The 25,748-nt window shown below is 48.2% G+C and overlaps 1 protein-coding gene across 1 annotated transcript in view; it reads left to right on the top strand.

The window, feature by feature from the left end:
• LOC128697081 (solute carrier family 35 member F3) overlaps window positions 1-25,748 on the top strand; it is a 206,575-nt gene that overhangs the window by 151,663 nt on the left and 29,164 nt on the right. Inside the window, exons 4-5 of the mRNA XM_070095178.1 lie at window positions 13,976-14,131; window positions 14,482-14,653. Of these exons, the coding sequence (XP_069951279.1) occupies window positions 13,976-14,131; window positions 14,482-14,653 (328 nt within the window). The remainder of the gene's footprint in view (window positions 1-13,975; window positions 14,132-14,481; window positions 14,654-25,748) is intronic.

Below are 25,748 nucleotides of genomic sequence, written 5' to 3'. Positions count from 1 at the left end.
TCTACCGTGGTACTCTACCGTGGTACTGAACCGTGGTACTCTACCGTGGTACTCTACCGTGGTACTGAACTGTGGTACTCTACCGTGGTACTCTACCGTGGTACTCTACCGTGGTACTCTACCGTGGTACTCTACCGTGGTACTGAACCGTGGTACTCTACCGTGGTACTCTACCGTGGTACTCTACCGTGGTACTGAACCGTGGTACTCTACCGTGGTACTCTACCGTGGTACTGAACTGTGGTACTCTACCGTGGTACTCTACCGTGGTACTCTACCGTGGTACTGAACTGTGGTACTCTACCGTGGTACTCTACCGTGGTACTGAACTGTGGTACTCTACCGTGGTACTCTACCGTGGTACTGAACCGTGGTACTCTACCGTGGTACTCTACCGTGGTACTGAACTGTGGTACTCTACCGTGGTACTCTACCGTGGTACTGAACTGTGGTACTCTACCGTGGTACTCTACCGTGGTACTCTACCGTGGTACTGAACTGTGGTACTCTACCGTGGTACTCTACCGTGGTACTGAACCGTGGTACTCTACCGTGGTACGCTACCGTGGTACTGAACTGTGGTACTCTACCGTGGTACTCTACCGTGGTACTGAACCGTGGTACTCTACCGTGGTACGCTACCGTGGTGCTGAACCGTGATACTCTACCGTGGTACTCTACCGTGGTACTATACCGTGGTACACTACCGTGGTACTCTACCGTGGTACTCCACCGTGGTACTATACCGTGGTATTATACCGTGGTACTCTACCGTGGTACTCTACCGTGGTACTCTACCGTGGTACTCTACTGTGTTACTGTACCATGGTACTGAACCGTGGTACTCTACCGTGTTACTGTACCATATTACTATACCGTGGTACACTACCGTGGTACTCTACTGTGGTATTCTACTGTGGTACTCTACCGTGGTACTCTACCGTGGTACTCTACCGTGGTACTCTACCGTGGTACTCTACTGTGGTACTCTACTGTGGTACTCTACCGTGGTACTCTACCGTGGTACTCTACCGTGGTACTCTACCGTGGTACTCTACCGTGGTACTCTACCGTGGTACTCTACTGTGGTACTCTACTGTGGTACTCTACCGTGGTACTCTACCGTGGTACTCTACCGTGGTACTCTACCGTGGTACTCTACCGTGGTACTCTACTGTGGTACTCTACCGTGGTACTCTACCGTGGTACTCTACCGTGGTACTCTACCGTGGTACTCTACCGTGGTACTCTACCGTGGTACTCTACTGTGGTACTCTACTGTGGTACTCTACCGTGGTACTCTACCGTGGTACTCTACCGTGGTACTCTACCGTGGTACTCTACCGTGGTACTCTACTGTGGTACTCTACCGTGGTACTCTACCGTGTTACTGTACCATGGTACTATACCGTGGTACTCTACCGTGGTACTCTACCGTGGTACTCTACCGTGGTACTCTACCGTGTTACTGTACCATGGTACTGAACCGTGGTACTCTACCGTGTTACTCTACCGTGTTACTGTACCATGGTACCATACCGTGGTACTCTTCCGTGGTACTCTACCGTGGTACTCTACCGTGGTACTCTACCGTGGTACTCTACCGTGGTATTGTACCCTGGCACTGTACCGTGGTACTGTACAGTAGCACTGCATTGTGGCCTTGTAACTGGCAATGTACAGTGGCACTGTACTGTGGCACCGCACCCTTCACTGTACCGTGACACTGTACCCTGGTATTGTACCCTGGCACTATCCTGCATTGTACCCTGGCACTGTACCCTGATACTCCACCGTGGTACTGTATCTTGGCACTGTACCATGACTACCCTAGCACTGTATCGTGGCACTGTACCCTGGCACTGTACCCTGACACTGTACCGTGGCACTGTGTTGTGGCACTATACCATGGTACTACTCTGGCACTGTACCCTGGCACTGTACGCTGGCACTGTACTCTGACACTTTACCCTGGCACTGTACCCTGACACCGTACCCTGGCACTGTACTCTGGCACTGTACCCTGGCACTGTACTCTGGCACTGTACCCTGGCACTGTACGCTGGCACTGTACCCTGGCACCGTACCCTGGCACTGTACTCTGGCACTGTACCCTGGCACTGTACCCTGGCACTGTACTCTGGCACTGTACCCTGGCACTGTACGCTGGCACTGTACTCTGACACTTTACCCTGGCACTGTACCCTGACACCGTACCCTGGCACTGTACTCTAGCACTGTACCCTGGCACTGTACCGTGGCTGGGGTGCCACGGGGGGACAGGGGGTTGCCGGAAGCCACTATCACCTTTAAACCTGAACCTAACACGAAAATATCCAAATTCTTCTCTCTCTCTCTCTCTCTCTCTCTCTCTCTCTCTCTCTCTCTCTCTCTCTCTCTCTCTCTCTCTCTCTCTCTCTCTCTCTCTCTCTCTCTCTCTCTCTTCATTCATCTGTTCATTCTTGTTACAGTTGTTATGTATGTTCATGCATGTGTGTGTTCACCTCTAAAAATGAACAAATATGAACGTGTTCACCTTAAGCGAAGTTCACTGCGTTGTTCACTGCGTTGTTCAATGCGCTTTTCACTGCGTTGTTCACTGCGTTGTTCATCGAGTTGTTCACTGCGTTGTTCACTGCGTTGTTCAATGCGCTTTTCACTGCGTTGTTCACTGTGTTGTTCATCGCGTTGTTCACTGCGTTGTTCAATGCGCTTTTCACTGCGTTGTTCACTGTGTTGTTCATCGAGTCGTTCACTGCGTTGGTCACTACGTTGTTCACTGTGTTGTTCACTGTGTTGTTCACTGTGTTGTTCACTGCGTTGTTCACTGCGTTGTTCACTGCGTTGTTCATTGTGTTGTTCACTGTTGTTCACTGAGTTGTTCACTATGTTGTTCACTGCGTTGTTCAATGCGTTGTTCATTGTGTTGTTCACTGTGTTGTTCACTGTGTTGTTCACTGTGTTGCTCACTGTGTTGCTCACTGTGTTGTTCACTGCGTTGTTCACTGTGTTGTTCACTGCGTTGTTCACTGCGTTGTTCACTGCGTTGTTCATCGCGTTCACTGCGTTGTTCACTGTGTTGTTCATTGCGTTGTTCATTGCGTCGTTCACTGTGTTGTTCATTGCGTTGTTCATTGCGTTGTTCACTGTGTTGTTCACTGCGTTGTTCACTGCGTTGTTCACTGCGTTGTTCACTGTGTTGTTCACTGTGTTGTTCACTGTGTTGTTCACTGTGTTGTTCACTGTGTTGTTCACTGCGTTGTTCACTGTGTTGTTCATTGCGTTGTTCACTGCGTTGTTCACTGTGTTGTTCACTGCGTTGTTCACTGTGTTGTTCACTGTGTTGTTCACTGCGTTGTTCACTGCGTTGTTCACTGCGTTGTTCACTGTGTTGTTAACTGTGTTGTTCACCGCGTTGTTCACTGCGTTGTTCACTGTGTTGTTCACTGTGTTGTTCACTGTGTTGTTCACTGTGTTGTTCACTGCGTTGTTCACTGCGTTGTTCACTGTGTTGTTCACTGTGTTGTTCACTGTGTTGCTCACTGTGTTGTTCACTGTGTTGTTCACTGTGTTGTTCACTGTGTTGTTCACCGCGTTGTTCACTGCGTTGTTCACTGTGTTGTTCACTGTGTTGTTCACTGCGTTGTTCACTGTGTTGTTCACTGTGTTGTTCACTGTGTTGTTCACTGTGTTGTTCACTGCGTTGCTCACTGCGTTGTTCACTGTGTTGTTCACTGTGTTGTTCACTGCGTTGTTCACTGTGTTGTTCACTGTGTTGTTCATCGAGTCGTTCACTGCGTTGGTCACTACGTTGTTCACTGTGTTGTTCACTGTGTTGTTCACTGTGTTGTTCACTGTGTTGTTCACTGTGTTGTTCACTGTGTTGTTCACTGCGTTGTTCACTGTGTTGTTCACTGTGTTGTTCAATGCGTTGTTCACTGCGTTGTTCACTGTGTTGTTCACTGTGTTGTTCACTGCGTTGTTCACTGCGTTGTTCATCGCGTTCACTGCGTTGTTCACTGTGTTGTTCATTGCGTTGTTCACTGCGTTGTTCATCGCGTTGTTCACTGCGTTGTTCATCGCGTTGTTCACTGCGTTGTTCATCGCGTTGTTCATCGCGTTGTTCACTGCGTTGTTCACTGCGTTGTTCATCGCGTTGTTCACTGCGTTGTACACTGCGTTGTTCACTGCGTTGTTCATTGCGTTGTTCACTGTGTTGTTCACTGCGTTGTTCACTGCGTTGTTCACTGCGTTGTTCATTGTGTTGTTCACTGCGCTGTTCACTGTGTTGTTCACTGTGTTGTTCACTGTGTTGTTCACTGCGCTGTTCACTGTGTTGTTCACTGTGTTGTTCACTGCGTTGTTCACTGCGTTGCTCACTGTGTTGTTCACTGTGTTGTTCACTGTGTTGCTCACTGTGTTGTTCACTGCGTTGTTCACTGCGTTGTTCACTGTGTTGTTCACTGCGTTCTTCACTGTGTTGTTCACTGCGTTGTTCACTGCGTTGTTCACTGTGTTGTTCACTGCGTTGTTCATTGTGTTGTTCACTGTGTTGTTCACTGCGTTGTTCACTGCGTTGTTCACTGCGTTGTTCACTGCGTTGTTCATCGCGTTGTTCACTCCCAGCCACTTCTCTTTCATTGATTTTTGCATATCATGGATGTCTCCCTGCACTCTGTGCACTCTCTCTCTGGCCTGATTGCACTCTGTGCACTCTCTCTCTGGCCTGATTGCACTCTGTGCACTCTCTCTCTGGCCTGATTGCACTCTGTGCACTCTCTCTCTGGCCTGATTGCACTCTGTGCACTCTCTCTCTGGCCTGATTGCACTCTGTGCACTCTCTCTCTGGCCTGATTGCACTCTGTGCACTCTCTCTCTGGCCTGATTGCACTCTGTGCACTCTCTCTCTGACCTGATTGCACTCTGTGCACTCTCTCTCTGGCCTGATTGCACTCTGTGCATTCTCTGACCTGATTGCACTCTGTGCACTCTCTGACCTGATTGCACTCTGTGCACTCTCTCTCTGACCTGATTGCACTCTCTCTCTGGCCTGATTGCACTCTGTGCACTCTCTCTCTGGACTGATTGCACTCTGTGCACTCTCTCTCTGACCTGATTGCACTCTGTGCACTCTCTCTCTCTGGCCTGATTGCACTCTGTGCACTCTCTCTCTGGCCTGATTGCACTCTGTGCACTCTCTCTCTCTGGCCTGATTGCACTCTGTGCACTCTCTCTCTGGCCTGATTGCACTCTGTGCACTCTCTCTCTCTGGCCTGATTGCACTCTGTGCACTCTCTCTGGCCTGATTGCACTCTGTGCACTCTCTCTCTGACCTGATTGCACTCTGTGCACTCTCTCTGGCCTGATTGTATTCTGTGCACTCTCTCCGGCCTAATTGCACTCTGTGCACTCTCTCTCTGGCCTGATTGCACTCTGTGCACTCTCTCTCTCTGGCCTGATTGCACTCTGTGCACTCTCTCTCTCTGGCCTGATTGCACTCTGTGCACTCTCTCTGGCCTGATTGTACTCTGTGCACTCTCTCCGGCCTAATTGCACTCTGTGCACTCTCTCTCTGGCCTGATTGCACTCTGTGCACTCTCTCTCTCTGGCCTGATTGCACTCTGTGCACTCTCTCTCTGACCCGATTGCACTCTGTGCACTCTCTCTCTGGCCTGATTGCACTCTGTGCACTCTCTCTCTCTGGCCTGATTGCACTCTGTGCACTCTCTCTGGCCTGATTGCACTCTGTGCACTCTCTCCGGCCTAATTGCACTCTGTGCACTCTCTCTGGCCTGATTGCATTCTGTGCACTCTCTCTCTGGCCTGATTGCACTCTGCACTCTCTGGCCTGATTGCACTCTGCACTCTTTGACTTGATTGCACTCTGTGCACTCTCTCTCTCTGGCCTGATTGCACTCTGTGCACTCGCTCTCTCTCTGGCCTGATTGCACTCTGTGCACTCTCTCTCTGGCCTGATTGCACTCTGTGCACTGTCTCTCTGGCCTGATTACACTCTTTGCACTCTCTCTCTGGCCTAATTGCACTCTGTGCACTCTCTCTCTGGCCTGATTTCACTCTGTGCACTCTCTCTCTGGCCTGATTGCACTCTGTGCACTCTATGGCCTAATTGCACTCTGTGCACTCTCTCTCAAGCCTGATTGCACTCTGTGCACTCTCTCTCAAGCCTGATTGCACTCTGTGCACTCTCTCTCTGGTCTGATTGCACTCTGTGCACTCTCTCTTTGGCCTGATAGCACTCTGTGCACTCTCTCTCTGGCCTGATTGCACTCAGTGCACTCTCTCTCTGGCCTGATTGCACTCTGTGCACTCTCTGGCCTGATTGCACTCTGTGCACTCTCTCTCTGGCCTGATTGCACTCTGTACACTCTCTCTCTGGCTTGATTGCACTCTGTGCACTCTCTCTCTCTGGCCTGATTGCACTCTGTGCACTCTCTGACCTGATTGCACTCTGTGCACTCTCTCTCTCTGGCCTGATTGCACTCTGTGCACTCTCTGGCCTGATTGCACTCTGTGCACTCTCTCTCTGGCCTGATTGCACTCTGTGCACTCTCTCTCTCTGGCCTGATTGCACTCTGTGCACTCTCTCTCTCTGGCCTGATTGCACTCTGTGCACTCTCTGGCCTGATTGCACTCTGTGCACTCTCTCTCTGGCCTGATTGCACTCTGTGCACTCTCTGGCCTGATTACACTCTGTGCACTCTCTCTGGCCTGATTACACTCTGTGCACTCTCTCTGGCCTAATTGCACTTTGTGCACTCTCTCTCTGGCCTGATTGCACTCTGTGCACTCTCTCTCTGGCCTGATTGCACTCTGTGCACTCTCTCTCTCTTTCCTGATTGCACTCTGTGCACTCTCTCTCTGGCCTGATTGCACTGTGCACTCTCTCTCTGGCCTGATTGCACTCTGTGCACTCTCTCTGGCCTGATTGTACTCTGTGCAATCTCTGGCTTGATTGCACTCTCTCTCTGGCCTGATTTCACTCTGTGCACTCTCTGGCCTGACTGCACTCTGTGCACTCTCTCTCTGGCCTGATTGCACTGTGCACTCTCTCTCTGGCCTGATTGCACTCTGTGCACTCTCTCTGGCCTGATTGTACTCTGTGCAATCTCTGGCTTGATTGCACTCTCTCTCTGCCCTGATTTCACTCTGTGCACTCTCTGGCCTGACTGCACTCTGTGCACTCTCTCTGGCATGATTGCACTCTGTGCACTCGCTCTCTGGCCTGCTTACACTCTGTGCACTCTCTGATCTGCTTGCGCTCTGTGCACTCTTTCTCTGGCCTGCTTGCACTCTGTGCACTCTCTCTCTGGCCTGCTTTCTCTCTTTGCAATCTGTCTCTCTGGCCTGCTTGCACTCCGTGCACTCTCTGGCCTGCTTGCACTCTGTGCACTCTATCTGGCCTGCCTGCACTCAGTGCACTCTCCGGCCTGTCTGCACTCTGTTCACTCTCTCTCTCGCCTGCTTGCACTCTGTGCACTCTCTCTGGTCTGCTTGCACTCTTTGCACTCTCTTGCCTGCTTGCACTCTGTGCACTCTCTCTGGTCTGCTTGCACTCTTTGCACTCTCTTGCCTGCTTCCACTCTGTGCACTCTCTCTGGTCTGCTTGCACTCTGTGCACTCTCTCTGTTTTACTTTCACCCTGTGCACTCTCTCTGGCCTACTTGCACTCCGTGCACTCACTTTGGCCTCTGTGCATTCTATGCACTCTCGTCTGCCTGCGCTCTGTGCACTCTGGCCTCCCTGCACTTTGTGCACTCTCACTGTGCTCCCTGCACTCTGTGCACTGTCACTGTGCTCCCTGCACTGTGTGCATTCTCTCTGACCTCTGCACAGTCTCTCTGGCCTCTGTGCACTCTACATGGCCTCCCTACACTCTCTATGGCCTCCCTGCACTCTTTCTGGCATCCCTGCACACTCTATGGCCTTCCTGCACTCTCTCAGGCCTCCCTGCACTATCTCTAGTCTTCCTGCACTCTCTCTGGCCTCACTGCACTCTCTTTGGCCTCTCTGCACTCTCTCTAGCCAACCTGCACTCTCTCTAGCCTCCCTGCACTCTCTCTCTCTCTCTGGCCTCCCTGCACTCTCTCTTTCTGGCCTCTCTGCACTCTCTCTAGCCTCCCTGCACTCTCTCTAGCCTCCTGCACTCTCTCTGGCCTCCCTGCACTCTCTCTGGCATCCCTGCACTCTTTCTAGCCTCCCTTCACTCTCTCTAGCCTCCCTGCACGTTCTCTGGCATCCCTGCACTCTCTCTGGCCTCCCTGCACTCTCTCTGGCCTCCCTTCACCCTCTCTTCCCTCCCTGCACTCTCTCTCTGGCCTCCCTGCACTCTCTCTGGCCTCCCTGCACTCTCTCTCGCATCCCTGCACTCTTTCTAGCCTCCCTTCACTCTCTCTAGCCTCCCTGCACGTTCTCTGGCCTCCCTGTACTCTCTCTGGCATCCCTGCACTCTTTCTAATCTCCCTTCACTCTCTCTGGCCTCCCTGCACTCTCTCTGGCATCCATGCACTCTTTCTAGCCTCCCTTCACTCTCTCTAGCCTCCTGCACTCTTTCTAACCTCCCTTCACTCTCTATAGCCTCCCTGCACTCTCTCTGGCATCCCTGCACTCTTTCTAACCTCCCTTCACTCTCTCTTTCCTCCCTGCACTCTCTCTGGCATCCCTGCACTCTTTCTAGCCTCCCTTCAATCTCTTTCTAGCCTCCTGCACTCTTTCTAACCTCCCTTCACTCTCTCTAGCCTCCTGCACTCTTTCTAACCTCCCTTCACTCTCTCTAGCCTCCCTTCACTCTCTCTGGCCTCCCTGCACTCTCTAGCCTCCCTTCACTCTCTCTGGCATCCCTGCACTCTTTCTAGCCTCCCTTCACTCTCTCTAGCCTCCCTGCACGTTCTCTTACATCCCTGCACTCTCTCTGGCCTCCCTGCACTCTCTCTGGCCTCCCTTCACCCTCTCTTGCCTCCCTGCACTCTCTCTCTGGCCTCCCTTCACCCTCTCTTCCCTCCCTGCACTCTCTCTCTGGCCTCCCTGCACTCTCTCTGGCCTCCCTGCACTCTCTCTGGCATCCCTGCACTCTTTCTAGCCTCCCTTCACTCTCTCTAGCCTCCCTGCACGTTCTCTGGCCTCCCTGTACTCTCTCTGGCATCCCTGCACTCTTTCTAATCTCCCTTCACTCTCTCTGGCCTCCCTGCACTCTCTCTGGCATCCATGCACTCTTTCTAGCCTCCCTTCACTCTCTCTAGCCTCCTGCATTCTTTCTAACCTCCCTTCACTCTCTCTAGCCTCCTGCACTCTTTCTAACCTCCCTTCACTCTCTCTAGCCTCCCTTCACTCTCTCTGGCCTCCCTGCACTCTCTAGCCTCCCTTCACTCTCTCTAGCCTCCCTGCACTCTCTAGACTCCCTGCACTCTCTCTTACATCCCTTCACTCTCTGTGGCATCCCTTCACTCTCTGGCCTCCCTTCACCCTCTCTAGCATCTCTGCACTCTCTAGCCTCCCTGCACTCTCTAGCCTCCCTTCACTCTCTCTGGCATCCGTGCACTCTTTCTAGCCTCCCTTTATTCTCTAGCCTCTCTGCACTCTCTAGTCTCTCTGCACTCTCTCTGGCATCTCTGCACTCTTTCTAGCCTCCCTTCAATCTCTTTCTAGCCTCCTGCACTCTTTCTAACCTCCCTTCACTCTCTCTAGCCTCCTGCACTCTTTCTAACCTCCCTTCACTCTCTCTAGCCTCCCTTCACTCTCTCTGGCCTCCCTGCACTCTCTCTCTAGCCTCCCTGCACTCTCTCTGGCCTCCCTGCACTCTCTCTCTAGCCTCCCTGCACTCTCTCTGCTCCCTGCACTCTCTCTGGCCTGCACCTTCACCCTCTCTTCCCTCCCTGCACTCTCTCTCTGGCCTCCCTGCACTCTTTCTGGCATCCCTGCACTCTCTCTGGCCTCCCTGCACTCTCTCTGGCCTCCCTGCACTCTCTCTGGCCTCCCTTTACCCTCTCTTGCCTACCTGCACTCTCTATCTGGCCTCCCTTCACCCTCTCTTCCCTCCCTGCACTCTCTCTCTGGCCTCCCTGCACTCTCTCTGGCCTCCCTGCACTCTCTCTGGCATCCCTGCACTCTTTCTAGCTTCCCTTCACTCTCTCTAGCCACCCTGCACGTTCTCTGGCATCCCTGCACTCTCTCTGGCATCCCTGCACTCTCTCTGGCCTCCCTGCACTCTCTCTGGCATCCATGCACTTTTTCTAGCCTCCCTTCACTCTCTCTAGCCTCCTGCACTATTTCTAACCTCCCTTCACTCTCTCTAGTCTCCCTGCACTCTCTCTGGCATCCCTGCACTCTTTCTAACCTCCCTTCACTCTCTTTCCTCCCTGCACTCTCTCTGGCATCCCTGCACTCTTTCTAGCCTCCCTTCACTCTCTTTCTAGCATCCTGCACTCTTTCTAACCTCCCTTCACTCTCTCTAGCCTCCTGCACTCTTTCTAACCTCCCTTCACTCTCTCTAGCCTTCCTTCACTCTCTCTGGCCTCCCTGCACTCTGTAGCCTCCCTTCACTCTTTCTGGCATCCCTGCACTCTTTATAGCCTCCCTTCACTCTCTCTAGCCTCCCTGCACTCTCTAGACTCCCTGCACTCTCTCTTACATCCCTTCACTCTCTGTGGCATCCCTTCACTCTCTGGCCTCCCTTCACCCTCTCTAGCATCTCTGCACTCTCTAGCCTCCCTGCACTCTCTACCCTCCCTTCACTCTCTCTGGCATCCGTGCACTCTTTCTAGCCTCCCTTTATTCTCTAGCCTCTCTGCACTCTCTAGTCTCCCTGCACTCTCTTTGGCATCCCTGCACTCTTTCTAGCCTCCATTCACTCTCTCTGGCATCCCTGAACTCTTTCTAGCCTCCCTTCACTCTCTCTGGCATCCCTCTGGCATCTGTACTCTCTCTGCACTCTTTCTAGCACTCCCTGCACTCTTTCTAGCCTCCCTTCACTCTCTCTTGCCCTCCCTGCACTCTCTCTGGCCTCCCTGCACTCTCTCTCTGGCCTCCCTGCACTCTCTCTGGCTTCCCTGCACTCTCTCTCTGGCCTCCCTGCACTCTCTCTGGCCTCCCTGCACTCTCTCTCGCCTCCCTTCACCCTCTCTTCCCTCCCTGCACTCTCTCTGGCCTCCCTGCACTCTCTCTGGCATTCCTGCACTCTTTCTAGCCTCCCTTCACTCTCTCTAGCCTCCTGCACTCTTTCTAACCTCCCTTCACTCTCACTAGCCTCCTGCACTCTTTCTAACCTCTCTTCACTCTCTCTAGCCTCCCTTCACTCTCTCTGGCCTCCCTGCACTCTCTAGCCTCCCTTCACTCTCTCTGGCATCCCTGCACTCTTTCTAGCCTCCCTTCACTCTCTCTAGCCTCCCTGCACTCTCTAGACTCCCTGCACTCTCTCTTACATCCCTTCACTCTCTGTGGCATCCCTTCACTCTCTAGCCTCCCTTCACTCTCTCTGGCATCCGTGCACTCTTTCTAGCCTCCCTTCATTCTCTAGCCTCTCTGCACTCTCTAGTCTCTCTGCACTCTCTCTGGCATCCCTGCACTCTTTCTAGCCTCCCTTCACTCTCTCTAGCCTCCCTGCACTCTCTAGCCTCCCTGCACTCTCTCTGGCATCCCTGCACTCTTTCTAGCCTCCACTCACTCTCTCTGGCATCCCTGCACTCTTTCTAGCCTCCCTTCACTCTCTCTGGCATCCCTGCACTCTCTCTAGCCTCCCTGCACTTTCTAGCCTTCCTTCACTCTCTCTTCCCTCCATGCACTCTCTCTGGCCTCCCTGCACTCTCTCTGGCCTCCCTGCACTCTCTCTGGCCTCCCTGCACTCTCTCTGGCCTCCCTTCACCCTCTCTTGCCTCCCTGCACTCTCTCTCTGGCCTCCTTTCACCCTCTCTTCCCTCCCTGCACTATCTCTCTGGCCTCCCTGCACTCTCTCTGTCTTCCCTGCACTCTCTCTGGCCTCCCTGCACTCTCTCTGGCCTCCCTTCACCCTCTCTTGCCACCCTGCACTCTCTCTGGCCTCCCTTCACCCTCTCTTCCCTCCCTGCACTCTCTCTCTGGCCTCCCTGTACTCTCTCTGGCCTCCCTGCACTCTCTCTGGCCTCCCTGCACTCTCTCTGGCCTCCCTGCACTCTCTCTGGCCTCCCTGCACTCTCTCTGGCCTCCCTGCACTCTCTCTGGCCTCTCTTCATTTTCTCTGGCCTCCCTGCACTCTCGCTGGCCTCCCTGCACTCTCTCTGGCCTCCCTTCACCCTCTCTTGCCTCCCTGCACTCTCTCTGGCCCTGCACTCTCTCTGGCCTCCCTGCACTCTCTCTGGCCTCCCTGCACTCTCTCTGGCCTCCCTGCACTCTCTCTGGCCTCCCTGCACTCTCTCTGGCCTCCCTGCACTTTCTCTGGCCTGCCTGCACTTTCTTTGGCCTCCCTGCACTCTCTCTGGCCTCCCTACACTCTCTCTGGCCTCCCTGTACTCTCTCTGGCCTCCCTGCACTCTCTCTGGCCTCCCTGCACTCTCTCTGGCCTCCCTGCACTCTCTCTGGCCTCCCTTCACCCTCTCTGGCCTCCCTGCACTCTCTCTGGCCTCCCTGCACTCTCTCTGGCCTCCCTGCACTCTCTCTGGCCTCCCTGCACTCTCTTTTGCCTCCCTGCACTCTCTCTGGCCTCCCTGCACTCTCTCTAGCCTCCCTGCACTCTCTTGCCTCCCTGCACTCTCTTGCCTCCCTGCACTCTCTCTAGCCTCCCTGCACTCTCTTGCCTCCCTGCACTCTCTTGCCTCCCTGCACTCTCTCCCTCATCCTATATGCCTGAGCTTCGCACTTCTTTGGAGCAATCTCGAACAGCCACTTCTTTGCCTCTTTCTTCCAGGATTTGCCTGGCTTTGTTTGGGCTGCTTGATCATCCAGTTGCTCACTCTACTCTTCCAGGGTCATCCAAGTGTTCACCCTCCTCTTCCAGGATCATCCAAGTGTTCAACCTCCTCTTCCAGGATCATCCAAGTGTTCACCTTCCTCTTCCAGGATCATTCATGTCCTCACACTCTTCTTCCAGGATTATTCATATCCTCACACTCCTCTTCCAGGATCATCCCAGTGCTCACACTCCTCTTCCAGGATCATTCATGTCCTCACACTCCTCTTCCAGGATCATCCAAGCGCTCACACTGTTTTTCCCAGATTTACCGCAGCTTCGCACACATTCAGGTCAAACTCGAACAGCCACTTCTTCGACCAGTCTTAGAGCTCAAGTTTCAAGTCTTCTTAGAGCGTGACCTCTGTTCCTCAGCTTACATCCTAGGTGCTCTATTACACCAGTGGTTCATACAGCACCTAGCAAGACAATAACATATATAATATTGCATAGTCTTCTACATATTAAGAAATGGCATTGATGTATATATATATATATATATATATATATATATATATATATATATATATATATATATATATATATATATATATATATATATATATATATATATATATATATATATATATATGCAATAAGATCAGAGTAAACAGGTCATCACAATATATACAACACCTAAGTCGTCCCTTTATGATGATGCGGGTGAGATGGTCAAGGACCTGTTAGACTCAGCTTATATTCTATCCAAATTTTATGATTTTAACTTGTCGAATATATCAAATTCTTCCCAAATTTTATTAATTATAAATGAATCTAATTTGTGTTATCCTAGAGCAATGTTCATATTAACTTCGTAATTAACAAGATAGGAAACTTCATAAATCATGTACTGGAACTTTTGTAAACAAGGAAGTAACGTGAAAAGTAATAATTTATATCAGTCATGGTGCTTAATTTATCAACTTTATTGGGTTTAATATTACAGTTAGAAATTTTACTCGCGTAAAATAATATGTGATTTACAAGGAATCCGTCTTGAAAAAAGAAGCTTTGTTATAGTTACGTTGTCGTGTTGCACAGATCGTAGTTGGGTGGATAGTGACGTGTTGCGTCACCACGTCGTGGGTAGGTGCTACCCACCTCATTAAGGACATGTTCCTTCGTGAGGTGTCGGTCTCAGGAACACCTGCTCCAGCCTACCCCAACACTACACTGCCTGTCACGCCTGTCGTCCAGGTGAGTCCTGCTTTAATGAGTCTTCTCCAGGTGTGCAGGTGAGAGCATACCTGTGTCAGCACCTGCTGCATAACACTCTTAAGTCCTCTCTCATTATCTTAAGTTAGGTCTTAGTGTTGTCAGCTACGTGGTTCACTGTTGCATTGATGGGCCTGATGCATGTCTGGCCCACTGTTCGAATCTCTCTCTGATACTACTAATAATAGTAATAATAATAATAATAATAATAATAATAAATCTTTTATTAGTTGTGGTTTTCTATCATCCGTTGCTCTCCTGCTGTCCTCCCGTTGCGTCTTCCCGTTGCTGTGTCCTCTGTTGTCTGAAGTGTTTGTCGTTATCTCCGTCAGGTGAAGGTGTTCGACGCAGCGTTCTTCACGACGTGGTTCTGCACGACGTGGACCAGTCTCTTCTTTCCTCTCTACATGGTGTGTCATTCTTGTCTGAGGCGAGACAAGTCCTCCCTCAAACACACACTCAAGACTCTCGCTCAGAACTTCAGAGATCGTGGAGTCACCTTTGGTAAGTCTTCCTCTTTGTCCTCCTTCTCCTCCTCCTCCTCCTTCTCCTCCTCCTCTTCCTCCTCCTCCTCCTCCTCCTCCTCCTCCTCCTCATCCTCCTCCTCATACTGCTCCTCCCCCTCCTCCTCTTCCTCTTCTTCTATTTCTTCACCTTTCTGCTTTTTTCCCCCTTCTGCACCTTCTTTTCCTCTTCCCTTTTCATTCTGCTCTTCCTCATCTTCCTCCTTCCTTGTTCTTCTCTTTCTTATGCTCCTCCTCCTCTTTCATCTTCCTTACCATAGCCTTACCCACTTACACCATCTATTCTCACGGCTGATCACCATCTGCCACAAACATTACCAAGTATGTCAGTGTTATTGTCAGAGATCATCAACATTATTTCAAAAATATCCAGCAAATTAATATAGTTTGTGTTTATCCGAGGTGCCTGTAGAGACTTCGGTGAATTTTTTAGAACAGTGTTTGACTATTCCTAGTTTAATTATTTCTTTTGGGGGTTTACATGGAACTCAATTTTATGATTACCAGGGTACCTGTAGGGACCTCGGGGAAATTTTTAAGAGAGATTTTTAATACAGAAAGTTTACTGTTTTTATTTTAACTGATACGAGTGTTTTTAGTATCCGCGAGAACGCTGGTAGAAACCTGGCCTCAGCAGCCACAAGTGAGTACAAACATCTTATTCTAGACCAGCAGAGGATGTGAACCTGTGTTACCAACACTCCATGCAGTGCCAAACACAGCATGCAGTGCCAAACGCAGCATGCAGTGCCAAACACAGCATGCAGTGCCGGACAAAACATGCAATGCCAAACACAACATGCAGTGCCAAACACAACATGCAGTGCCAAACACAACATGCATTGTTGATGAAGCTACACAGTGGCTTCATCAGTCCAATACAAAGCAAAAAGGTGTAAGGAGAGGAGTTTGAGGTAATCAGTCCCTCAGCCAGGAGTCGATGTGTTCAGTCCATCAATCTTGTAGAAAGTGCAGCATAGGGCCGTAGACGTGGCTTATATACTGTAGCGAGGTGAGGCGAAGCAGGCGGAGGCGGGGTCATAGCCGTACCATCCACTAGTCGAAGTAGATCTTCGTCCAGAGGTTGGACAAGTGTTGAAGAATTCTTTGTATCAAGATACCATGATGTTGTAGTGTCTGACAGTTGTGATGATGAAGATAAGTGTCTCAATCTTCAACTTGTCGGTTTTTCAAACCATTCATCACACGGCCCAGTCATGGTAAAATTCTTAGCACTCAGAAAGAGTGCACTAGCGAGTACATTAGACAACAATACCTTGTTCATTCACTCTGCCTGAACACGTACCAGTGTAACGATCCTTTAGGCCTCAGAATTTACGATTTTTCTGACTATTTCCTGCTTACCACTGATATTTAAATATTGTGACTTAAAACTCATTATTTTATTGTCAGAATAACAGATCTCATGAGATCTTATTGTACACTTGGTATGGTTTTTTTTAATATATGAAATATTAAGAAAAAAATGAAAAAATGTGCTTATTTGAGTCTGGAAGCTGAGTCCAACATAGCTGCATGAGTCCAACATAGCTGCATGAGTCCAACATAGCTGCATGAGTCCAACATAGCTGCATGAGTCCAACATAGCTGCATGAGTCCAACATAGCTGCATGAGTCCAACATAGCTGCATGAGTCCAACATAGCTGCATGAGTCCAACATAGCTGCATGAGTCCAACATAGCTGCACGAGTCCAACATAGCTCCATGAGTCCAACATAGCTACACGAGTCCAACATAGCTGCACGAGTCCAACACAGCTGCACGAGTCCAACATAGCTACACGAGTCCAACATAGCTGCATGAGTCCAACATAGCAGCATGAGTCAACATAGCTGCATGAGTCCAACATAGCTGCATGAGTCCAACATAGCTGCACGAGTCCAACATAGCTGAATGAGTCCAACATAGCTGCATGAGTCCAACATAGCTGCATGAGTCCAACATAGCTGCATGAGTCCAACATAGCTGCATGAGTCCAACATAGCTGCATGAGTCCAACATAGCTGCATGAGTCCAACATAGCTGCATGAGTCCAACATAGCTGCATGAGTCCAACGAAGCTGCATGAGTCCATAGCTGCATGAGTCCAACATAGCTGCATGAGTCCAACATAGCTGCACGAGTAACATAGCTAGCTGCATGAGTCCAACATAGCTGCATGAGTCCAACATAGCTGCATGAGTCCAACATAGCAGCATGAGTCCAACATAGCTGCATGAGTCCAACATAGCTGTATGAGTCCAACATAGCTACATGAAACTAACATAGCTGCATGAGTCCAACATAGCTGCATGAGTCTAACATAGCTACATGAGTCCAACATAGCTACATGAGTCTAACATAGTTTCATGAATCCAACATAGCTGCATGAGTCCAACATAGCTGCATGAGTCCAACATAGCTGCATGAGTCCAACATAGCTGCATGAGTCCAACATAGCTGCATGAGTCCAACATAGCTGCATGAGTTCAACATAGCTGCATGAGTCCAACATAGCTGCATGAGTCCAAAATAGCTGCATGAGTCCAACATGTTGCATGAATCCAACAGCTGCATGAGTCCAACGTAGCTGCATGAGTCCAACATAGCTGCATGAGTCCAACATAGCTGCATGAGCCCAACATAACTGCATGAGTCCAACATAGCTGCATGAGTCCAACATAGCTGTATGAGTCCAACATAGCTGCATGAGTCCAACATAGCTGCATGAGTCAACATAGCTGCATGAGTCCAACATAGCTGCATGAGTCCAACATAGCTGCATGAGTTCAACATAGCTGCATGAGTCCAACATAGCTGCATGAGTCCAACATAGCTGCATGAGTCCAGCATAGCTGCATGAGTCCAACATAGCTGCATGAGTCCAACATAGCTGCATGAGTCCAACATAGCTGTATGAGTCCAGCATAGCTGCATGAGTCCATCATAGCTGCATGAGTCCAACATAGCTACATGAGTCCAGCATAGCTGCATGAGCCCAACATAGCTACATGAGTCCAACATAGCTACATGAGTCCAAAATAGCTGCATGAGTCCAACATAGTTACATGAGTCCAACATAGCTGCATGAGTCCAACATAGTTACATGAGTCCAACATAGCTACATGAGTCCAACATAGCTACATGAGTCCATCATAGCTGCATGAGTCCAACATAGTTACATGAGTCCAACATAGCTACATGACTCCAACATAGCTACATGCTGTATATAATCTCTTCAAGGGATCGTCCCTTAGATGAGAATAACCAAAATGTTCTTTAACAGGTGTCAGAACAGTTGTCATGGGTCCAGGAACTAGCGTCCAGCAATCCATGCCATACTTTATATTAAGCGTTGATATATACTGAGACTCCAGCATCTTCAGATAAGTTACTGTGACGTTAAAATGTAAACGTCGGGAGATTACTGCTATGTCGCCTCACTGGTATAAGGTCTTCAGAAACAATGGTATTCTGTGGAAGGCGCGAGAAGACCGGAGAGAGAGTACACTCTCGGGGTCAGAAGCTAGTGGAAGTAAGTCACTTTATCTGACTTTTTTAGGGAGTTATTCACGAATTATCAACCATATGCTATGTATGATAATTTATGTAGCTGTACTTATGTGTTCCTGTACCTGAATAAATTTACTCAAGAAGAAAGAGCTGGGGGTGAGCATTGTGCCGAACATATCGCCCAGGGCACGTATCTGTTGAAATCACCTCTGTAGGCAACACTCGTCTGACAGTCTAAGAGTCGCTGTCAGTCATCAGAAAAGTCATTTCCAGCACTTTATAAAACATATGTCAGGACCATCTTCGAGTACGCACTACCGCCATACAACCCACATCTAACAAAACACGTTAAAAAGTTGGAGAAAGTGCGTAAGCAACGAGGTTAACCGTGATCAATCCATCGTCACTGGAGGACAGAAGAACCAAGGGAGATATGATAGCAGCATACAAAATACTCAGAGGAAATCATAGGGTAGATATAGATAGAATATTGGAGAGGCGGAAAGCAGGCAGTGGGGGGGGGCACAGTTGGAAGCTAAAGACACAGATTAGTCACAGGGATATCAGGAAGTATTTCTTCAGCCACGGGTGGTTAGAAAGTGGAATGACCTGCCTGACGTAGGAGTGGAGACAGCCTCCATATATACTTAAAGAAAAGGTATGATATGGCCCAAGAGACTAGGAGAGATTAAATCCGGCAAAATGCAAATTAGGAGGCGGTGCCAGGAGCTGAGCCTCGACCCCTGCAACCAGAAATAGATGAGCATACACAGGCAGAGCCACGGGCAGAAAGGTCTTTACATCTGCAGATTTCTGGGAATTCAATGAGAGGGCGCAGGTGCTGGGTGTTGTGCTGGGCCTTGCTAGGAGGGATTGGGCGTGGCTGGGAGGTACGGGGCGTGGCTGGAAGGTGCGGGGCATGGCTGGGAGGTACGGGGCGTGGCTGGGAGGTACAGGGCGTGGCTGGGAGGTACCGGGCGAGGCTGGGAGGTAAGGGGCGTGGCTTGAAGGTATTGGGCGTGGCTGGGAGGTAAGGGGCGTGGCTGGGAGGTACGGGGCGTGGCTGGAAGGTACGGGGCGTGGCTGGGAGGTACCGGGCGTGGCTGGGAGGTAAGGGGCGTGGCTTGAAGGTACGGGACGTGGCTGGAAGGTACGGGACGTGGCTGGAAGGTACGGGACTTGGCTGGAAGGTACGGGACGTGGCTGGAAGGTACGGGACGTGGCTAGAAGATACGGGACGTGGCTGGAAGGTACGGGACGTGGCTGGAAGGTACGGGACGTGGCTAGAAGATACGGGACGTGGCTGGAAGGTACGGGACGTGGCTGGGAGGTACGGGACGTGGCTGGAAGGTACGGGACGTGGCTGGAAGGTACGGGACTTGGCTGGAAGGTACGGGACTTGGCTGGAAGGTACGGGACATGGCTAGCAAGGAGAGGTACTGTGGATCAAGGCTTGGGAAGGCTGCAGCAGTGTGGACTTAGGTAACTAGGACGACGTTTTGATCTTCCCTGAACCATTATAAAGTTCACCTGACAATGCTCAAGGAGCGAGTGACCCTTTACTTCCCTCTAGAATGACAAGGTGAATCATACATAAATAACCCGCACATAGGATAGAGAGAGAGAGAGAGAAGGTTACAACGACTATTCGGTCCGAGTTGGGCCATTAAATGATCCAAGTCGGACCGAAACGTCGTGATAAGCTTCCCTCTCCTATGTGGGGGTTATTTGTGTATTGTTTCAGGAACGGTATTGTGCCTTTTTGCGAATCCCTGTTTATTGAAGCCGCTGCACTCAGACCTTCAGCACTCACAGCTGACACCGTCTCCCTCCTCCTGCCTTTCGTCTTGATATCTCACAAACCTCCGCTCTCATACCAGGTTAGAGGAGCCCGCATGAACACATTTGAGGCATGAAACTGCCATGAACGCCTGTCAGTGGTGGAAGTTAACCCAGATGGACGCCTTTCGCTCTCAGACTGAGGTCCTCATCAATACTGAGCATCTCAGATTGAAATTGAAAGACTACAGATCAGTTATTCTTCTGTCTGTGTCGGCCCCTGCGTTGGCTTCCGTCTTGGGATGCCTTATTTGTTAGAATTTCACGAAATAACTTCAAATTCTAGGAAATCGTCTCACCTACGCGTTCACTACACAGTAGTTATATATTATCGTGTGTTCCATCTTGCATTCTGAATGTTTGTACTGGGATGGTACAGACATTACCTGCTCTACCTTGGTAATAGATATTTGTTAGAAAGCGTATCGGTCCTGGGACCTTAATAATTTCTCATGGTCCCAGGACCAAGGTCCCAGGATCAAGATCCCAGGAATGTCCTATTCAGGGCTTTAAATTGTTCCAAGTAGATAGAAGTATCGGGAAGGGGGGTGGGGTGGCATTGTATGTCCGAGATCGCTTGAACTGTTGCATAAAAACTGGTATTAAGTCTGAAGTAACACATACAGAGTCTGTTTGGATAGAATTTTCAGAGGGGCATAAAAAACTGATTTTAGGAGTGATATACCGTCCCCCAAACTTAGATAGGGACCAGGGGAGACTACTATGGGAGGAAATTGTTAAGGCCACAAGACACGATAATGTAGTAATTCTAGGAGACTTTAACTTTAGTCATATTGATTGGAATTTCTTGACTGGGAATTTAGAATCATACGATTTCTTAGAAGTAGTTCAGGATTGTTTTTTGAAGCAGTTTGTGACAGAACCTACAAGGGGAAATAACCTGCTTGACTTAGTTATGGCAAACAATGAATCCCTTGTTAATAATTTAGAAATTTCAGAGGAACTGGGTGCTAGCGACCACAAATCAATTACATTTAGCATTGAATGGAAGTACGATAGTAGCGATAACTCAGTAACAGTCCCAGATTTTCGCTTAGCAGATTACGATGGGCTTAGAGAACACTTATCATCTGTTGACTGGGGTAACGAAGAGAGCTATCAATATGACAGTTTTCTGAACACAATACATGCTGCTCAAAGAACGTTTATCCCTTATAAGGAAATTAGATCAAATAGAAATGACCCAAAATGGATGAATAATAGGCTCAAATATCTACTAGGGCATAAGAAAGGAATTTATAGGCGTATCAAAAGAGGTGAGGGTCATCTTATGAATCAGTATATTGACATTAAGAGGGACATTAAAAAGAGATAAGAAAAGCTAAAAGGGACTTTGAAATTAAAGTTGCTAGGGATTCTAAAACTAACCCAAAAAGTTTTTTCCAGGTCTATAGAACAAAAGTTAGAGATAAGATAGGTCCCCTTAAAAATAACTATGGGCATCTTACTGACAAAGAGAATGAAATGTGCTCGATTTTAAATAATTATTTTCTCCCAGTTTTTACACAGGAAGACACTAACAGTATTCCAGTAATTAATTTTTATAGTGGGCTAGAAGAAGATAAATTATGTAACATCACAGTCACTAGTGAAATGGTTGTGAAGCAGATAGACAGACTGAAGCAAAATAAGTCGCCGGGTCCTGATGAAGTTTTTTCAAGGGTTCTTAAGGAATGCAAAATGGAACTCTGTGAACCATTAACTAATATTTTTAATTTATCTCTTCAAACAGGTGTAGTGTCTGATATGTGCAAGATGGCTAATGTAATTCCTATTTTTAAAACAGGGGACAAGTCGTTACCGTCAAATTACCGCCCAATAAGCCTGACCTCAATTGTAGGCAAATTACTAGAGTCAATTATAGCTGAGATTATAAGGAGCCATCTCGATAAGCATAGCTTGATTAATGATACTCAGCATGGATTCACAAGAGGCCGGTCTTGTCTAACTAATTTATTAACTTTCTTCACTAAAGCTTTTGAGGCTGTTGACCACGATAAAGAATTTGATATTATTTACTTAGATTTTAGTAGTTCCGCACCATAGACTGTTAAAGAAAGTGGCAGCTCATGGCATTGGGGGAAAAGTGCTCTCGTGGATCGAGTCATGGCTCACTGACAGGAAGCAGAGAGTGTCCATAAATGGGGTTAAATCCGAGTGGGGATCTGTAACAAGTGGCGTTCCACAGGGATCAGTCTTGGGCCCGTTGTTGTTTATAATATATATCAATGATCTTGATGAGGGAATTACTAGTGATATGAGCAAATTCGCCGATGACACAAAGATAGGTAGGATAATTGATTCAAACGTAGATGTTATGGAACTTCAGGAGGATTTAAACAAACTCTACTCTTGGTCAGAAAAGTGGCAGATGCAGTTCAATGTAGATAAATGCAAGGTTCTGAAGCTCGGGAGTGCCCATAACCCTAGTACTTATAAGTTAAATGATGTAGAACTTAGCCATACAGATTGCGAAAAGGACTTGGGGGTTATGGTGAGCAGCAACCTAAAACCAAGACAGCAATGCCTAAGCGTACGTAATAAGGCAAATAGATTACTGGGATTTATATCAAGAAGTGTAAGCAACAGAAGTCCAGAGGTTATACTGCAGCTTTATACATCATTAGTAAGGCCTCACCTAGATTATGCAGCTCAGTTCTGGTCTCCATATTACAGAATGGACATAAATTCGTTAGAAAACATTCAGCGTAGGATGACTAAAATAATACATAGAATTAGAAATCTTCCTTATGAAGAAAGATTGAAGACTCTTAAGTTACATTCACTTGTTAGACGAAGAATGAGGGGAGACCTGATCGAAGTGTATAAGTGGAAGATAGGTATTAATAAAGGGGATATTAATAAGGTCTTGAGGATGTCTCTCCAAGAGAGAACCCGCAGTAATGGATTTAAATTAGATAAGTTTAGATTTAGAAAGGACATAGGAAAGTATTGGTTTGGAAATAGGGTAGTTGATGAGTGGAACAGTCTACCTAGTTGAGTTATTGAGGCTGGGACTTTGGGTAGTTTCAAATTTAGGTTGGATAAGTACATGAGTGGGAGGGGTTGGATTTGAGTGGGACTTTCACATCAGAGCTTATTTCTTGGGTGGCATTGAAAATTGGGTTGGGCAAATGTTTTGTTAGTGGGATGAATTGTAAAGGACCTGCCTAGTATGGGCCAACAGGCCTCCTGCAGTGTTCCTCCTTTCTTATGTTCTTATGATTAAGGTCCCAGGACCTTAATCATTTCTGTTAGGTAAGACACATATGCAACAGTTAGGTATCTTTATTATGAAACGTTTCGCCTACACAATAGGCTTCTTCAGTCAAGTACAGAAAAGTTGATAGAAGCAGAAGATACTTGAAGACGATGTAATCAGTCCATCACCCTTAAAGTTTTGAGGTGGTCAGTCCCTCAGTCTGGAGAAGAGCATTGTTCCATAGTATGAGCATTGTTTCATACTATGGAACAATGCTCTTCTCCAGACTGAGGGACTGACCACCTCAAAACTTTAAGGGTGATGGACTGATTACATCGTCTTCAAGTATCTTCTGCTTCTATCAACTTTTCTGTACTTGACTGAAGAAGCCTACTGTGTAGGCGAAACGTTTCATAATAAAGATACCTAACTGTTGCATATGTGTCTTACCTAACAACCTGTCGGTATTTTATACCATTTTAATGTTTAATCATTTCTCATGGTCCCAGGATCAAGATCCCAGTATTAAGGTCCCAGGACCAAGGCCCCAGGATCAAAATCCCAGGATTAAGATCCCAGGACCAAGGTCCCAGAATCAAGATCCCAGGACTAAGGTCGCAGGACCTATATCTTTTATAATTATAGTATAAGTCTGCCTGGGTAGATGGTCCTATAACTTACCTATAAAGAACTTTATTAGTCATGTGTGAGATGGTTTGTGTTGTTTGTCATTCATGATTGTGTTTCTGGGAGTGTGTTCTGTGTATGTGATGTGTTCTGTGTATGTGGTGTGTTCTGTGTATGTGGTGTGTTATGTGTATGTGGTGTGTTCTGTGTATGTGATGTGTTCTGTGTATGTGGTGTGTTCTGTGTATGTGATGTGTTCTGTGTATGTGGTGTGTTCTGTGTATGTGGTGTGTTCTGTGTATGTGATGTGTTCTGTGTATGTGGTGTGTTCTGTGTATGTGATGTGTTCTGTGTATGTGATGTGTTCTGTGTATATGACGTGTTCTGTGTATGTGGTGAGTTCTGTGTATGTGGTGTGTTCTGTGTATATGACGTGTTCTGTGTATGTGGTGTGTTCTGTGTATATGACGTGTTCTGTGTATGTGGTGTGTTCTGTGTATGTGGTGTGATCTGTGTATGTGGTGTGTTCTGTGTATGTGGTGTGTTCTGTGTATGTGGTGAGTTCTGTGTATGTGGTGTGTTCTGTGTATGTGACGTGTTCTGTGTATGTGGTGTGTTCTGTGTATGTGGTGTGTTCTGTGTATGTGGTGTGTTCTGTGTATGTGGTGTGTTCTGTGTATGTGGTGTGTTCTGTGTATGTGGTGTGTTCTGTGTATGTGATGTGTTCTGTGTATGTGGTGTGTTCTGTGTATGTGATGTGTTCTGTGTATGTGATGTGTTCTGTGTATATGACGTGTTCTGTGTATGTGGTGTGTTCTGTGTATGTGGTGTGTTCTGTGTATATGACGTGTTCTGTGTATGTGATGTGTTCTGTGTGTATGACGTGTTCTCTGTATGTGGTGTGTTCTGTGTATGTGGTGTGTTCTGTGTATGTGGTGTGTTCTGTGTATATGACGTGTTCTGTGTATGTGGTGTGTTCTGTGTATATGACGTGTTCTGTGTATGTGGTGTGTTCTGTGTATGTGGTGTGATCTGTGTATGTGGTGTGTTCTGTGTATGTGGTGTGTTCTGTGTATGTGGTGTGTTCTGTGTATGTGGTGTGTTCTGTGTATGTGACGTGTTCTGTGTATGTGGTGTGTTCTGTGTATGTGGTGTGTTCTGTGTATGTGACGTGTTCTGTGTATGTGGTGTGTTCTGTGCATGTGGTGTGTTCTGTGGTTGTTAGGTAAGACACATATGCAACAGTTAGGTATCTTTATTTCGAAACGTTTCGCCTACACAGTAGGCTTATTCAGTCGAGTACAGAAAAGTTGATAGAAGCAGAAGATACTTGAAGACGATGTAATCAGTCCATCACCCTTAAAGTTTTGAGGTGGTCAGTCCCTCAGTCTGGAGAAGAGCATTGTTCCATGGAATGAAACAATATCGGTGTGTTCTGTGTATGTGGTGTGTTCTGTGTATGTGGTGTGTTCTGTGTATGTGGTGTGTTCTGTGTATGTGGTGTGTTCTGTGTATGTGGTGTGTTCTGTGTATGTGACGTGTTCTGTGTATGTGGTGTGTTCTGTGTATGTGGTGTGTTCTGTGTATGTGGTGTGTTCTGTGTATGTGGTGTGTTCTGTGTATGTGACGTGTTCTGTGTATGTGGTATGTTCTGTGTATATGACGTGTTCTGTGTATGTGGTGTGTTCTGTGTATGTGGTGTGTTCTGTGTATGTGGTGTGTTCTGTGTATGTGACGTGTTCTGTGTATGTGGTGTGTTCTGTGTATGTGGTGTGTTCTGTGTATGTGGTGTGTTCTGTGTATGTGACGTGTTCTGTGTATGTGGTGTGTTCTGTGTATATGACGTGTTCTGTGTATGTGGTGTGTTCTGTG

Source organism: Cherax quadricarinatus, chromosome 49, assembly GCF_038502225.1.
Source record: "Cherax quadricarinatus isolate ZL_2023a chromosome 49, ASM3850222v1, whole genome shotgun sequence".
In the NCBI taxonomy this organism is placed as follows: Eukaryota; Metazoa; Arthropoda; class Malacostraca; order Decapoda; family Parastacidae; genus Cherax; species Cherax quadricarinatus.
The sequence above is the reverse complement of the archived record's forward strand: the minus strand, read 5'-3'. Positions and strand labels throughout refer to the sequence as shown.